This window comes from Cimex lectularius, unplaced genomic scaffold, assembly GCF_000648675.2.
Source record: "Cimex lectularius strain Harlan isolate CLEC.00 unplaced genomic scaffold, Clec_2.1 scaffold205, whole genome shotgun sequence".
Lineage (NCBI taxonomy): Eukaryota > Metazoa > Arthropoda > Insecta > Hemiptera > Cimicidae > Cimex > Cimex lectularius.
Window position 1 is genome coordinate 603,539 of NW_019392773.1, and position 16,770 is coordinate 620,308.

General features: G+C 35.9%; 1 protein-coding gene across 3 annotated transcripts in view; it reads right to left on the bottom strand.

The window, feature by feature from the left end:
• LOC106673107 (protein crumbs) overlaps positions 1–13,455 on the bottom strand; it is a 54,307-nt gene extending 40,852 nt beyond the window's left edge. For all 3 annotated transcript variants that reach the window (XM_014405081.2, XM_014405080.2, XM_014405079.2), the window contains exon 1: positions 13,128–13,455. In XM_014405081.2, coding sequence (XP_014260567.1) covers positions 13,128–13,158 — 31 coding nt within the window. In that variant the 5' untranslated portion in view covers positions 13,159–13,455. The remainder of the gene's footprint in view (positions 1–13,127) is intronic.
• Between the last annotated feature and the right edge of the window lie 3,315 nt (positions 13,456–16,770).

The following is a 16,770-nucleotide window of genomic DNA, read 5'->3' on the forward strand; positions in this document are numbered from 1 at the left end:
TTACGCTACATCTCTTGGGAAAAGTATTTTCAAAAAAATATCGTGACCGGGCCCGTTATCGCGTAACGGCTGTTTCTTTTGTTGGATAAAAACGGAAACGGCCACGAATCTTCTGTCGGCAAATCGGCTACAATAAGGCGAACCGGAGGTAAAACAATTGACGGAAAAACTACGACGACACGTGGAGTATCCACGCGATCATCATGCGCCACGCGTAGAATGAACCGTCGTCAGCATGTAATATACAGATTGTCTCGTGGGCGCACTCGGTTAAATCGAGGGGATCGCCTGGAAAATTGGATTCGAAAATACATCACGATATACTGTCTAAATGTTAATAAAATATTTTCAAATTGAATATTTAACCGGCTATGTATCGCTTCCCATGAATCATCATGCGAATACATAAATAAAATGCATCACCAGTGATGATTCATTCCCAGCTTGCCTTGTATTTTCAAACCACACGGTTCGCAATGAACATTCCTAATGAAATGTACTCGGTCATTTTCGATGATCGTCAGTAATTCCTTCGCGTACGACTCAATTCCGGCATTCTACTGATAGACACGGGGTTTTTTCACCGAGCAAACCAATCGAATTGACCAAATTTCTCAACATTATTTACTCCATAATTAGAAAGCCAGTCGTTTATTTGTTTCATATATTTCGATATGTCTCATTTAAAAATTGCGAAATGTATTACTATATCTATTCGATATATATTTTTTACAATAAGCAATAAAATTGTTTACTGTCTATTCAATAATCTAAATGCTGCCTAACAAAACAGCAAGAATTCAATGAAAATAATAAAATCCTGAAAAACCATAAAAAGTATAATAAAAACCTGTTTTACATCAAAAACGTCCTAGTAAGTTGGACGTATGATAAAAACTTATAATTCTTTGTACTCCATGGGATGATGAATGAAATTTAACCAATATATATATATATATATATATATATTTAAAATATATCTATAAATGAAAACGAAAATTGACAATCCAAAGAGGAACACTAATGGATTTACCAAGGTACAGGGTCACACTGTAGAGACCATGTTTTACATACATTTTATAAAAAGTTATAATTTTATTGCACACCTAAAACTAATTCTTATGTTACAAAAATTACAATATTTAATTTATATTGTAAAAAAAGGATTTAGAAACATTAGAAAAACTAGGATTTAGAAAAAACAAACAAAATTTTAGATCCTTGTTGGCATGTTTTATGTGTTTAGACAGTTAGAAACGTCTCTGACCCCTCGCCGTTTTCTTCGGAGGTTGTGAAAGGACTCGTTTCACAATATAACCAACAGACCAAGCCACCGAAGATAGTCCAGGATGATCGATGAAGTTCACCACAACAAAGGCTTAAAAAGACTCTCTTCTTTGTCTTTTTGATCGTCTTTGATCATCCTGTTGACTGATACAGACCAAAAATGTGAGGATAGTAAGTACAGATCAAGGTCTCGACAGATCAAACTTTAGGTTATCACCTTGAGTACTCAACTAAAATCTCTCTTGTTTTATTGGCAGTTTTTTAAAATCATAATTGATCAGCCTGGTCTTCCTGTTCCCGAGGGTTTTGTTTGCCAGGCGAATTTAGACGTGTTCAGCAGTGGAGTATAAAAGGGACACAATTTACAAAATAACAAACAGACCAAAGAAGAGAGTAAAATAAGACTAGGATCAGTGATGGTCGAACTGAAGGTTCATAACTTTGCAGGGGTCAATAAAATATTTGTCTTGTTTAGTTATTTCCTTTAATGGATTATGCAACAAACCACGTGCTATAAACACCATGTATTGTTAGAAAAACAAACGGATTTAGGATAGAGAAAGTAGTGTGATGAAATATTTTCAGGTTATATGAATATCCCAATTTGCAGGGACAAGTCCAAAATCGAACTTTCAGGAAATCGCGTTTAAAGGTTTAAATTATTTCCCAAAATCGAGTGGCCAATTAACTTTATCATGAATATGCTTTTCCGATTCTCTCAATATAGGCCTGAAATATTTTTTTAATGTTCAAACTAGATTTTCCCAATTTTTTTTACTTAACCCACTTTTCACTGTAACCACAAATTTATTTGGTGCCAATATAAACTAATGAAATACATTTTTTCCTGCGGTATGTTCGCATGGCTTGTGCATAAAGCATTTTTTGTCGTCCTCATCGTGGCGAAATGATTCCCCAGGCTGTTGATTGTCTAGGACCATTGGTCGGTTGAAGCCATTAGAAAATTCCCCTAGGATGTTTCGGCCTTTGTGAACTCACAAAGCATGTTTCCTTAGTAGAAGAACAAAGAGTCAACGGTGTGGAACAACGGAAGTAATTACTACACTGGAAGAAGAGAATGAGACGGAGTCCGAAGAGCCGCGAGAGGCGGGGCGACATCCACATGACTCACCGTCTAACAGGTGGGGGCACAGGGTCTCAAAAGGTTTTGGACGCTTTGGGGTTCATCACATCCTCGTTTTAACGACCGACCGTCCAAGCAGGCCTTTTGCCGAGTCCGGACCATAACCGGATGCGGACCACTTAGGTATTCCGGGGTAACCATCAGCATATTGAATACACCCGGGTCTTTCTTTACCTGACCCCGGAGGAAGGCAATGCTCCTCATTTGTCTCAAGCCAAGATGTTTGCTTACTCGAGAGCAGCGAATGTTTGCAAGCTATATATCATTATAGTCCCCACAAGTCAGCTGGATTTACTGTAGTTATAACTTTTCTCAATTAACGAACCTTCGACCAATTAACATTTTCCAAATCATATGAAGACATGCATAACAATTGACAGATAACGCTTGCAAGAATAAGCAGACCGGGTACCGGGACATCAAGCGACAGGTTATCAGCTCGTAAACCTCAGCACTATATTAGAAAGAGTACCATGAAAAATATTACCAAAAAGATAGACTTTAAATGTTCAAATCATAAGATCAGAAAAAATTAATATAAACCGACGTAATAGAAAAGTGATAAAGCTAGCAGGGAACTATTTATTACTCCCTCCCGATAAGTGTATCACTACAGTCTCTTAGTAAGTGCGTTACTGCCATCTTTGCTTCTTCGAAGAATACACTCGGACCGTGTTCGTTTATACCAATCTTCTTTAAATGTCCACACATCTCACAGTGCCACATTTGGAATCCTATTAGGATTCGGAGCTTTTCCCTGCTTCCTTTGGTTCACTTTATTGCCTATTTCTTTCCTAATCTCACCATGTGTTTGGATTGTTCCATCGTTTCCTCACTTACACCATCTCTTCTTGTCTAAAATACTCTTGATAGTATAGAACCATATGCCCCAAAAGGGCCAGGGCATATCAGTGGTGTTTCAGCCCCTTTCCATACAAGGGTATCCGTTGCTCGTTCCCCTCTATTCCTGCATGTCCTGGGACCCAGTGGTCAATAGAGCTTTAACGTTGTTTTGCGTATCTAATCTGTTTAATTTAGTTTTGCAATTCCGCAATCCATCTTGAGTAGTAATGGATGAATTTAATGCTCTGTTGGCTAACTATCCGACATAACTATGTCATTATTTTTGTACCTTTTATACAAATTGAACTTAATATATATCTCAATTGCGCGGATTTCGTTAAAGGCTCTGAGTATTTATTTTTAGGGACAAGTACTCTTGCCCTTGTACCTGATTGTGTACCAGCAATTTCTTGGCGGAGGGTTTTGTTCCATTTTCCCACCCTGCTTTGGTTCTTAGGTTTGTCTGAAAGTTTTCAGATTAAGTTTAAATTAAAATATTCTGTTCATGCGTCCCTAGGGGCCAAGAGCAATGGAGGCTAATAAAGAGTCTAGCAACCATCATATGTGGAGAAACACAACTACCAACCTGATGGACCTAATACAAAATTAATGTTTAGCAGCTCAGCACTAAATCTACAATCTACCCTTTTGATTTGTTATTTGAGACAGTAGATATTAACATTCAATCAATAGGCGCCAATGACCAAAATCACACCTAACCTATATCAAAAAATTCTAGCATTTTAGCTTTGCTTTGTTCAACATCTGCTCTATTCATCTTTCTATACTACTTTTGATTAAATAAAATATCCAAAAAAGGGGGTTTTACTTCAAATTCTTCAGGGGGGTTGGCCTATAGCTTTTATCGATGGCTTAAAACTAGTTTTAGCATCACTGAGACATACTTTGCTGATTTATGTTTAATATTCATCCTTTTTAAATAAGACACAGTTAACAAGTTCTGCACGACCAAGCTCTTTTACGAAATTTTACCAACACGTTTTCCAATAAATAAAAAATTATACCAGCATAAATAAAGAAAAAAAGGGCGCGAGTCGCTGTTCCAATAATGGGTTCTCTCAATGTTCAAAACTTGTCAATACTATTGGTTACAACACATATACACATGAGTCAGGTAGAAGGGCGATAAATTCACATTAACGACTTGACCTTTTCGTAATTTTATTTATACGTTCAACCTTGCTGATCCGCGTGTGATCGCACTCGGCAATCCGGATGTTCTTGACCAAGCTGAAATATTCGCATGGGTTTATTATTGCTTTTTAGAAAAAGGACGCAAGTGGGAGACCGAAGGACGAAAAGATAATGATACTGACTATTCTCAGCCATTGACAAGTTAATACAAGCGAGTTTTTATGTTCTTAAAATAAATCGGTGACCTACGATTTGGATTGTTCGAAACATTCGAGATTTTATTTGAACTTCCATGTTTCTTCTTCTTTAAATTGCCCTACCATTGCGCATCCATAACCTGATTGTCTTAACTTCTAGATTGTCAATCCATCTTATCTTCTGGGCTTTGTCCTCTTGAATACGAGACACAATCGTTGAAAGCCACATTAAAAATCTCTCATATAATTCATGATGCTTCATTGATGCTTAGAAACGGTCGAGAGCCTGGACGTTTCTATTCCATTATAAAGATTGTTAGTAAGACAAATTTCCATGTTTTAAGCTCTGCCAACCATAATTGGTCCTTTTGCTCAAATTAACCTGAAGCTCTGATACGCCTCTACAAATAGTACATCAAAATGTTCTTCTGATGTTACTTCCTGTTTCGACATTTATACAAGATCATCAATTAAGGGCGATGATTATCCAACCATACGAAAAAGTATTTGATACTGGTTTTCCAGAAATTTGAGTTTTCTCGTCAGCGTTGGGCTTTAAAAAAATTTGAAAGCAGTTAGCTGCTGTGAAACTCGGATTAACAGATTGTAAAATTGTACACGTACCGAGGCCGAAGAAATCGCCACTCGCGAATTAATAAGAAATTAACACATTTCCATACAGAAAACGGGCCATTTCACACTTTCTGATCTGTTAAATTGCGATGCAAACTCAGGACGAAAACATCCTCTTACCGAGATTTACGATTTAATTTATTTATGGTAAACTGGTTTCAGGACATTTTCGTCAAATACAGCAAAATTAGGGACCGGGATATGAAACTTTAAGTTCATCACTACGCAGACCTCAACAAGAAATCTCACAATTAATATGATTATAAGTATGTCTGTTTTTTCACATTTTAATAACTATTGGTCGTTTTTAGGTGTCTTTACTTGTTTCATAGATTGTAGGTGAAGTTGATTAAGCCCCTATTTTCCTTTTTTATTTAATTATGTCATTAAAAAATAATAATTTTGTATTGTTGTATTGTAGCGGACGTTGATAATTCAATTTTTCTACCAAAGAACAAGTTTCAAACTTCAGAACGCTATTTTTAAGTTGCGTGACCACTTGGCGAATTTGTTGCTTTTGCATAAAAAAAAAGTTATATCGATTTTATGAAAATAGCGTGTCTATCTAGGTTGCATACGGAAAAGGCTTGCATTAACAATTTAATAATCCGTAAATTTTGTCTATTGACGCATTGTATAGTATGGGAAGAATCACCTGTGAGATTAAACAAAACCAGAAAAAAATCTCGTCAGAGATATGATAATTTTCCATCCCAGAAACCAAAAATAAGGAACAGAACCGCAAACTTTCCACTTTTAAACGTTAACTTTTGTACATCGTGTAACGTATTTTCCAATTACCTCCAGGCCGAACGACTCCGAATTAAATGGGTTCATAACGATTTCTGTCTACTTTCTTCTAGTGGTGCCAGCAAATCAAGTACTTGTTTTTATTGTCTGAACAGTCCAATTATCACAGACATCCACGCATTCACGCATATCAACTTTCATTTGTTAGGGTAACAACACATTTGATCCTTTATTTACAGCACCATTTGATAGGGTTTTTGATAATTTAAACGCCGGGAAATTTTTTTGAACGATTCGAATTCAAATATAACTTTTAAAAAGTCAATTTTTTGGTTAAGTATTGCAAAAATGTTTTGTACTGTCGTTGTTCATTGCCTGGTCTTTGGCTGGCGCATCTCGAACCATCTCGTTCGGCTTTGCGCCATCTTCTGTGAGGAGCTCCCACTGTTCACATCAAAACCCAATGCCGGTACAACATGTGTTCATCAACACACATCATCAACAATTTATCTTGATATTTGAAACAACATGATGTCTATTTACTGTTTTATTGTATGTTGGGTTTTAAAGTAATTCTTCTTAGCCTCTAAGACCACTTCAAAGTCCTTATGTGCTTAGGTAGTAGTACTCTGAGAATCAAGGTCACAGGACGCTGTCCACAGAAAGGCTGCTTATCCCCTCTTCTGTGGTTAATCACAGTCAATAGCTTATTAGAGCTTCTGAATAACTCAGGCTTTTATAGCCAATTATTTTCAGATGATGGTACCATAATGATCACGGGTAAGGATCCTCTGACTCTATCACTGCTGATGAAGGATGCGATGGGGTTGCTATCCGAGTGGTGTGGTGATAAAGGTCTTTCGAGCTAAACTGGAACTGATAATGTTTAGCAGGAGAAGATCACTAGGCAATTTTAAAAACCCAAAATTTCAGGGCATTGAATTAAAACTAAAGGATTCAATCAAATTCCTCGGGATAACGCTTGATAGGAAACTTGATTGGAAAGGCCACATTAAAAATATGCAAAGGAAAGGCACAATATCCATGGTGCAATGTAGGAGAATTGTTGGTAGAACATGGGGTATCAAACCTTGGGTGGCCAAATGGATATATACCGCAATTATACTACCAAGATTTCTATTTGCAGCCCTAGTATGGTGGAACGGGCTAGAAAACAAAGGGGCTATTAACAAGCTAAGATCATTTCAAAGACTAGGTTGTATGATGATGACGGGAGCATTTCCCACTACACCTACCCTAGCACTAGAAATGATAACCAATACTACACCTCTACACATAGAGGTCAAGGTTAGAGCACTAACCAGTTGCTATAGATTAATTAGTGAAGGCAGCTGGAACCATAATGGAAACAATATAGGTCACTCGAAAATTCTACATTATTGAGTAAGGTCAACAACCAACCTTTAGGGAAAAAGCACTTTCAGGTAGTTACTCCCTGGGATTACAACTACAGTGCGGATGATGACCATCGTAGCCTAGACTGCTTCACCGACGGCTCACTCATTAAGGACAAGGGAAGCGGTGCTGGAATACATATACCTAAATTAGGGATCAGCATCTCCTCCCCTCTTGGTAATAACACCTCGGTCTTTCAGGCGGAGGTCTGGGCCATCAATGTTTGCTGAAGAACACTCATGGATAACAAGATTAAGGGAAAAGATATTAAAATCTTTTCCGACAGTCAGGCCAGTCTTAAGTCATTACAAAAAGAGTTATCAACATCTAGGCTGGTAGAGGAAACCGCTGAACTTATTAATAGGATTACTACCAGGTGCGAGAATAGGGTAACCATCATATGGATACCAGCTCATAAGGGACACTATGGCAATGAAGAGGCGGGCAGCCTGGCCAAAGAAGGATCTAATACTGCGTTTGTCGGGCCACAACCGGTATTACCCCACTCTATAAGCACAGCGAAAGAGAGTATTAGTTGCTGGGGCATGAAACAATTCCTTAAAGAATGGAATATGTCCCCCGGACACAGGCAATCGAAGGAGTTTCTGAAGGAAATCAAACCAAAAGAAATGAAATGATTATTCTCTAACTCTAGGAGGGGAATTAGGAGGCTGATAGGTATCCTAACGGGCCATTGCCCCTTGAGAAGACACCTCTTCATAATGGGTACTCTACCAGACCCCTTTTGCCGCTTCTGTGAAACAAAGGAAGAAACGGCTCGACACTACCTTGCAGAATGCGATAGGTATGCTAGGGAAAGATTTGAAACTTTTGAAGGAGAAGACATTGCCAAATCACTCCCCAAGATAAAATGGTCCAAAATGGGGTTTGTGAATATGTCCAAAAGGTTTATGCAGGACTCGTGAGCCGACCAGGTCACCTTTTAGGGATGGGGTACGGGCCTACCTAGGCTTTAACCCCTCGGGTCGTGGTCACCCGCCCTGCGTAATATATATATCTTGATATTTGAAACAACATGATGTCTATTTACTGTTTTATTGTATGTTGGGTTTTAAAGTAATTCTTCTTAGCCTCTAAGACCACTTCACGGTCCTCTGAATCATGTAATGTTCCATCGGAAAACGGAGAAAATGCCAGAATGAGGCCCACTTCTCGCAAGACCTACTGGCATAAAAAATAGAGAGCGGGTGGTCCAAGATGAGACCAATTTTATTCATAGTTACACAGAAAGAAAAAAGTGGATAAATCTGTACGAAATTGTCAAAGAGGTCCCATTCTATTTGTAGAGGTTCTTTGCAAATAGCAATTTACAAAATTGGCAGATTCTCGTGTAAGATTTCTCGAGGTTGTCAACTTCAATCCCTTGTCTCAAATTGTACAGCACTTTCTGAAAAGTATTGTTGGAGGTCGTGATCCGACGCCTACGAACATCGCGGAGACCGTTATTTTGTAAGAATGAGACTGAATTCCTCTGGAAAACAGACCAGAATCCCTCAAGCGATTACTCAAAACCTCACCGGTCTTACATCGTATTGAAGCATCGTTTATTCCCTACATGAATTCAGAACTAATTATTCAAAAGCGTATTCTCTTTTTTTTAGGAAAAGTTAATAATTATCACATTATTTTTCAAATTATCATGTGTTGGCACCTTATTGGGGAGGTACCCCGTGTAAATTTATATTTACACTTTGTGATTTATGTGCATAATATGCAAGCTGTATCTCCTGGCAGCATACCAGATACCACTTATTATTTTTATTGCCATTAGCAACATGCTTTTATTTTCCTTTTAACAGCTAAAAATCTGGTTTTACTTTATGGGTTTGTTTTTGTAGTCCATAACTGTAATATAAGACCGGAATATTCCTTGTAAATTTATCCCCCTTTTGTTGTAATTTGTACATGAATAGTGTACAGGGTGTTTAGGAAATTATTTTTAAAATGCGTTCCAATTTAAAAAAAATATTGCAAGGTGTTGTAGTTATGCACACCTAATACAAAATAAAACTTACAAAGAAGCCTGTACTTATTTATGGATTACGTTTTCGCTATTCCATAATTTATAGGAAATGCACATTATATTAGGAGATATTGGTTATTCCATTGCCAATTGGAGATAAGTTTGTAAACTAAGACTCTTATATTAAATTGTGAATAAATATGAAGTGAGTTATTAAAAAGCAAACATTGTAAACATGTACAAATCCGACAGAAACGATGTTTTAAAATTTTCATATATTATTATTCAAAAACTATATATTTAGTTATGTACTATATAGTATGACACCAAAACAGACCGAATTCAGAGTCCTTCCTAAAAATTTATAAAAGATATGAGAAAAATACAGCAACAAAAACTGCTGGTAGGTCATTCAAACAAGTTAAACTTACACGCAGTAATTTTTGTTTACAACAAAATATAAATTCTGAAATATGATAAATGATAATGGAGATAATCCTTCAAACGAAGATCACCAATATTATATTTTTCTTTTTTGTTAGCCTTTATTTTATTTGTTGTTTTTTTTATAAATGATGTAATTTTATTTGCATAATATGCACGCTGTATCTCCTGACAGCATACCAGGTACCACTTATTATTTTTATTGCCATTATCACCATTCTTTTATTTTCACCATTTATTATTACTCTTAAATTATTCAGAAATCGTGAGATGCGGTCTGGTGTGATGTAGGTTTCAGAAAAACATTTTCTTTATCGTGCCAACGTTTCGATCTTTATTGAGATCATCTTNTAAAGAAAATGTTTTTCTGAAACCTACATCACACCAGACCGCATCTCACGATTTCTGAATAATTATCGATTAACGGTCACTAATCACCACACATTACTCTTAAACCTTTTTTAAGGTACTTTTGACACATACGACTGTTTTAACTCCTGTAATTCATGTACAAGGTTTCTTTCGGAAAAATATTTTACTACTACATTATTCTGTTACTTAATTTTTAATGCATTTTTATAATTATATTATTATTAATATTTACATTTAGCGTTATTATATGAAACCAATTTCAAATTGTTCATTTTGCAAGCGAATCTCCAATTTACGCTGGAATAACTAATTTTAGTGTACTTGTAACAATTACTTTATGCGAACTAAACGTTTTATGACAATCGTTTTTTAATAAATGTGCTGTAAAAAAAATATCTCATAGTATAACAATGATTATATTCCAACTTCCTATAAATCATAAACTAGCGAAATAGGCGGACCAGACTCTAAAAAAATTTTTTGCCTTTCAAAATGTCGTTTGCACATTGTATAATTGGTTACTAATACTGCGTATATATTTCCGGTTCTGTGAAACAAAGGAAGAAACGGCTCGACACTACCTTGCAGAATGCGATAGGTATGCCAGGCATAGATTTGAAACTTTTGAAGGAGAAGACATTGCCAAATCACTCCCCAAGATAAAATGGTCCAAAATGGGGTTTGTGAATATGTCCAAAAGGTTTATGCAGGACTNAAATGTAAAAATCTAATAAATGAACGGTTTCTATTTGAGTATGAAATTGTTGTTCTGGTACGTTAAAATTTCAGCAGACAGCACATTACAGGAGATAAGCTTTCAAAGTATGATCCTTGATTATATTTTTATTAAATAACTCATAAATAGGAAGTGGGTATGTATAGAACAAATGCACTTCAGAGTAGATTAAATTTGCTATATGTTTATTTTTGCAAACGATTCACTCAAAGACAAAAAATCAGGCACTTGCTTGGAGAAGACGTCGATATTGGTTTATATTATATTGTAAATATTGAAAAGTTTCAATAAAATGATTTGTCCTTCAAAAATGTCATTCACACATAGTACAATTGCTTTCAAAAAATAGTTGTTAAATGTTAAAAATGATCAAGTGCAATTGCAAGTAAATATTTTTGGCTATCTGTTTATTTCCTGCAAAATATCTGCTATCAGTGCATAATATTGAAAGGTTTATAAAAAATTATTAATCTTTGTATAACGTCGTTGGCATATAGCATAACTGCTGTTTAAAAAATTTTCATGTTAAGAAACTCCTCAAATGCAATTACGAGTACATTTTTTGGATAAATGTTTATTTTCAGCGAAATATCTACAATCTGCAATCTGCGTATAATATCGGAAATTTAAAAAAAAATTGTCTTTCAAAATTGTCATTTGCATAGAGTATAATTGTTTAAAAATAGGTTTTGCATGTTAAAAAAGTGATCAAATACAATTCTACATAGATTTTTTGGTTGTCTGTTTATTTCCTGAGAAATATCTATTATCTGTGCATAATGTTAGCAAGGTTTTAAAAAATCATTTGTCTATCAGAACTGAAGTTTGCACTTAGTATAATTGCTTTAAAAATATAGCTGTTAAATGTTAAAAATAATCAAATACAATTCCACGTAGATTTGAATTGAAGTTTTCCCCTAGTATAATTGTTTTAAAAAAATAGTTGTTAAATGTTAAAAATAATCAAATACAATTCCACGTAGATTTCTTTGTTTGGCTGTTTATTTCCTGTAAAATATCTGTATCTGTGCATAATTTTGGCAAGGTTTTAAAAAATTATGTCTTTCAGAATTGTAGTTTGAACATAGCATAATTGCTTCAAAAAAAATAGTTGTTAACTGTTAAAAATAATCAAATACAATTCTACATAGATTTTTTGGTTGTCTGTTTATTTCCTGAGAAATATCTATTATCTGTGCATAATATTGGCAAGGTTTTAAAAAATTATGTCTTTCAGAATTTTAGTTTGAACATAGCATAATTGAAAAAAAAAAAGTTAAATGTTAAGAATAATCAAATACAATTCCACCAATTTCCTGTAAAATATCTGCTATTTGTGCATAAGTTTGGCAAGTTTTTACAAAATGGTTTGTCTTTCAGAATTGTAGTTTGCCCATAGTATAATTGTTTAAAAAAATAGTTGTTAAATGTTAAAATAATCAAATGCAATTCCATTTTTTTAATATCTGTTTATTTCCTGTACGTTATCATGAATCGTATATCATCAACCTTGATGATTGTAAAATAAAATAAATCTATTTCCATCTATTATTTGTTAATCCATTGAAAAGTGGATTTTGGGCAGAAGACCCCGATGGGAGTGGAGAAGACGGTTAACACTTCCGGTTCGAAAAATGGCCTTTCGCCGACGGCTTTTGGTTAGCTTTTCCGAAGCCTTCCAGGTACGAAATCGCCCGCCGATTTTCTACCTGAATAATTTCCCAAATTGTTTAAATCCCAGGATCGGACCGTTTTCCCATTTCCACGTAATTAGACCTGACGGGCGACATTCTCCCCTTGGGACGATTTCCATTTCGACGTGTGTACGAGACAGGTGGTTTTCCCGTTTCGACTTTCGAAAAAAAAATTTTTGGGGGATGAAAAATTATTCAAGAAGTACGTTTTGTCGAGAGAAAATTCAAAAACAAGTACAAAGTAGGTCATAACAAGAACGAAGCGCGCTTTCGCAAATTTTGATCACGATTTGTTTTTTAAAAAACTCGTTTAGAATTTTTGTTCTTTGGGCAAAGATTCTACCGAGCCGAGACGGTTTTGTCACCTATGATAACACGCCAGTGGTTTTTTTCGCAGTCAGTTTCTTTCTAATTTAAAAACGCCCTGCAGAATGCATAACACTAGTACTTTAAAAAGAAAAAAATTACTTACATAGTAAAACAGGAGAGAGGAGGCGTGTCATCTCGGTGGACGGGGATTTTTCGTTCTTTTCCAGATACAATTGAGATTTTGTTGACTTGAAGGCATTACATTGTCGACGAAGCTGCAACTTGGGAAATAGCCGAGGCCGTTAAAGAACGCTTGAAAACATGGCTCGACTTTTTTTGTTTTGGTTTTTCTTAACGAAATCCACGATTTTTTCAACAAATAGTTTGTTTACAAAAACACGCGCCGCGGGCAACACTCGAGACTGGCATCTCACCGAGCCTGCCAAGGTGGTTCTGACTTCTGGCCCTTGGAAAGCACTACTGCTTGGGACGCAACGTCAGCGGCCTCTTCATCAAAGAACGTCAAGCTCGCTCCGGTCCCTCTCGAAGTCGTCCTTTTCCCCACTTTTACTCATTTTCAGCGGGCGGGAAATCCATTTTCTCTTTAAATCAACAATATCTTCTTCGCATATTTTCCAATCTGCGAGAATAAAGAAAAGAATTATATTCAACATCGCATTACATCCTTGACTACTCCCGCATTTTTTCCACCGCTTGTAGAAATCTTTGGGGTGAGTTCGATTATTTTCCATTTCGCCGCTTGTCTGTGTGAATTTTTCTCTTAAAACTCTAAAATCTATGTCAAGACACCTTAAAAATATCTTGATAAAAAACGATGCAAGCAAAATGAAGATTGCAGTGGCCAAAAACATGAACACTTTCAACCTCAAAAACCCTGAAAACTTTCAAAGCAAGTAGTGAAAAGAGTGCATATTGGAAAAATAAAGCAAAAGAAGTTAAACGTCGTTATTTTATGGCAAGGCATAGCATGCACCATGTGCACCACATAGCACCACCAAAACCATCATTCAGGCTGGACTTTTATAAACCTGTGTGCATGAAACCAACTCAAAAGTGCAGCAATAATTGTTTTTTCAGACAATCAAGCAGTTGCAAAGGCTCTCCAAGCTTACAATTACCCCAAAACTCACCTGGCACTGCCCTAATACCCTAAATAAAATTGGGTTCTACAAATGGCCTAATGCTAATGTGTGTTGTGATTATGAGGGAATTTCAGGCAATGAGGAAGCAGATATAATTGCTAAAACAGGATCCTCGGAACAGCCCATAGACCTAAATCCATATTGTGGAATATATTTGTTTTATAAAAGACCTGGAATCTTGGGTAACCGAAGAACAACAAATCTAGGAAGATATGCCAGGCACAAGATGAGCAAATAGTCAAGTAGTATTTAGCAAAAATTGTAATTCCCTGATGTAAGACCTATATATTATATACTCCTTGTATCTTCCCTTATACTTCCCTTCTTCGATTATAGCTGTTTGGCATATGGTGGTCTCTCGGAGGGGGAGAACGTGCGATTGAAGCGTATTATGAATTGTTGCGTAAGATTTGTGTACGGCACCCCACGGGGATCCCGGGTGTCGGGGTTGTATTCCCAACTTTCCTGGCTATTCCCCTCCTTCCATGTACAATATTTCCTAGGTTGCTTTCTTTTCCAGTCCATCCAAACTCGTCGTCCTCCTTACATCATCCAATCCCTCCAATTCAACTCCTCACATCTCACTCGTAAGACCCGCTCATCCCCAATCGACCTTATCCTTCCGCAACATACAACCCATACCTTCGAAAGATCCTTTCTGATCCGAGCCCCTAAACTCTGGAACTCCCTTCCCCTTTCTATTCGTCACGCTTCCTCCTTTTCCTCCTTTAAATCTCACCTGCATAATCACCTCCTCTCCCTCCAAGCAGAGACCTCACATTAACATTTGTTATTTGTGTTTAATATTCTTGTAATTTTTTTCTTCTGTCCTGCCTTATTGGTATACATTGTGCCAAGATTTCTATTTTTTTTTTTTTTTACTTTTAACTTCATAGAAGGAACTTCCTTTATTTATTTCATGTAAATTATTCTTAGGGGACACCAGGTAACCAGAAAGTTATTTTTCTTCTTCTTCTTCTTCTAGAGGCAAGAAGTGCAATGATGGTACTATCATCAGATAGATCGTCTGCCAAATCATTGATTCATACAATAAACAAGAAAAGTGTTTAGCAATTCATTTTTATATGGCAAATTACCTAGATTTTAGCCACTCGATAGAACTGATGGTACAGATTAATTTTAGAAATTGTCTACAAATATTCTCATGCTCAGTAACTTGAATAAGACACAGGATCAATTAAAGAAATTACATGGCATGCCTTAACTTACTGGACTACTACATTAACTACTATTTTACCAACGGAAGTGGCACTGGGATTACTTTTGTTGCATACATACATCCAGAGGATGGGATATGAAAATGCAGCAAATTCTTAGGACAAAATGAAATAAAACCATCATGAAATCCTGAAAAAGAATAAGGTTGCTACAAAAATGTTAGTCAAAAGAAAATTTAAAAAATTACAAAAAAAAAATAAATAATAGAGAGATAGATGAGCCTTATTATGGTATATAGATTGGATCTAAAATGGTTCATTGAGTTGGGGGCAGGAGTCAAAGACTCAAATTTTTGCCTAGCAAAACCTTTTATTCCCCGCACCATTGATTTTCCAAGTCCTTCCAATAGTATATGTCTATAATATACTTCTCAGACTGCCAATGTCTGAATGTCTTAAACTCCTCCACCTTCAACTAAGAAGAGCTAGACTAGGAATGCCTGACATAACGCCAGCTCTTGGGAAAATGATGTAATTCTGATGTGAAGAACACAAAGGGATTGAAGGAAACATACAGACTGACAAACGACCAAAGGCAGAAGCAGCTCTCAAGCCCATTGGACCTGAACCACAAATTAGCCCAAACATGCTAAACATGGAACTAAATTAATGGGGAAAAAATTTTTTTTTTAATCCTTTTCAGAAAGGCGAATTTAATTCTTAAATAAATAAGTGAAGATCACACAAAATGCTAAACTGCCTTAAGGGTTGTGCACTTTTTGAGGCTTGGAAATAAAAAAGGGTTGATTCCACAATTGAAGCTATTACTTTACTGCAAAGTTTGGGCCAGGAAAGCCCCTTCAGAAAAGGAATATTGGTATCATGTAAAGTGCTGAACTACCTTGTAATGTGCACTTTTCAAGGCTTATAAGAAGGGCCAGTTTCACAATAGATCTTTTATTCTTTTTAAAAAGATTGACCAACACACTCTCTACACCATTTATCATTTCTATGTATCTTTTAGGTCACAATGGAAGAAAGAGAGTCTTTGGTCACCAACAATCCCGAGGAAAAAATATGCTTATATAATTTTTATAATTGCTGCATGATTTTCATTTTTGATCTGGGTGCATTTTGATTTCACATAATTTTTAGAATTGTTCGATCAATTTATTGTATGAAAGCTGCCTGTCAGATTTGTCAATTATTGACCAAATGTGATTTTAAATTCCCGATTGATGATGGTGGTTCTGGTCTGTTCTTTGGATGCTTATATGTACAGTTTTTCTTAGGTGTTATATAATTTTTGTTTGTAGTTTTTAATGGAAGAATAATAAATATGTCATTTATTTGTCTCTTGAGAGGGAGAAAAAAGTTGGCTTTATTTGAATTTATACTGGCCTCTGTGGGCGAAGTAGACAAATTATAATCAATAGAGTTCAGACTAATCGATCAGCTGTAGCTC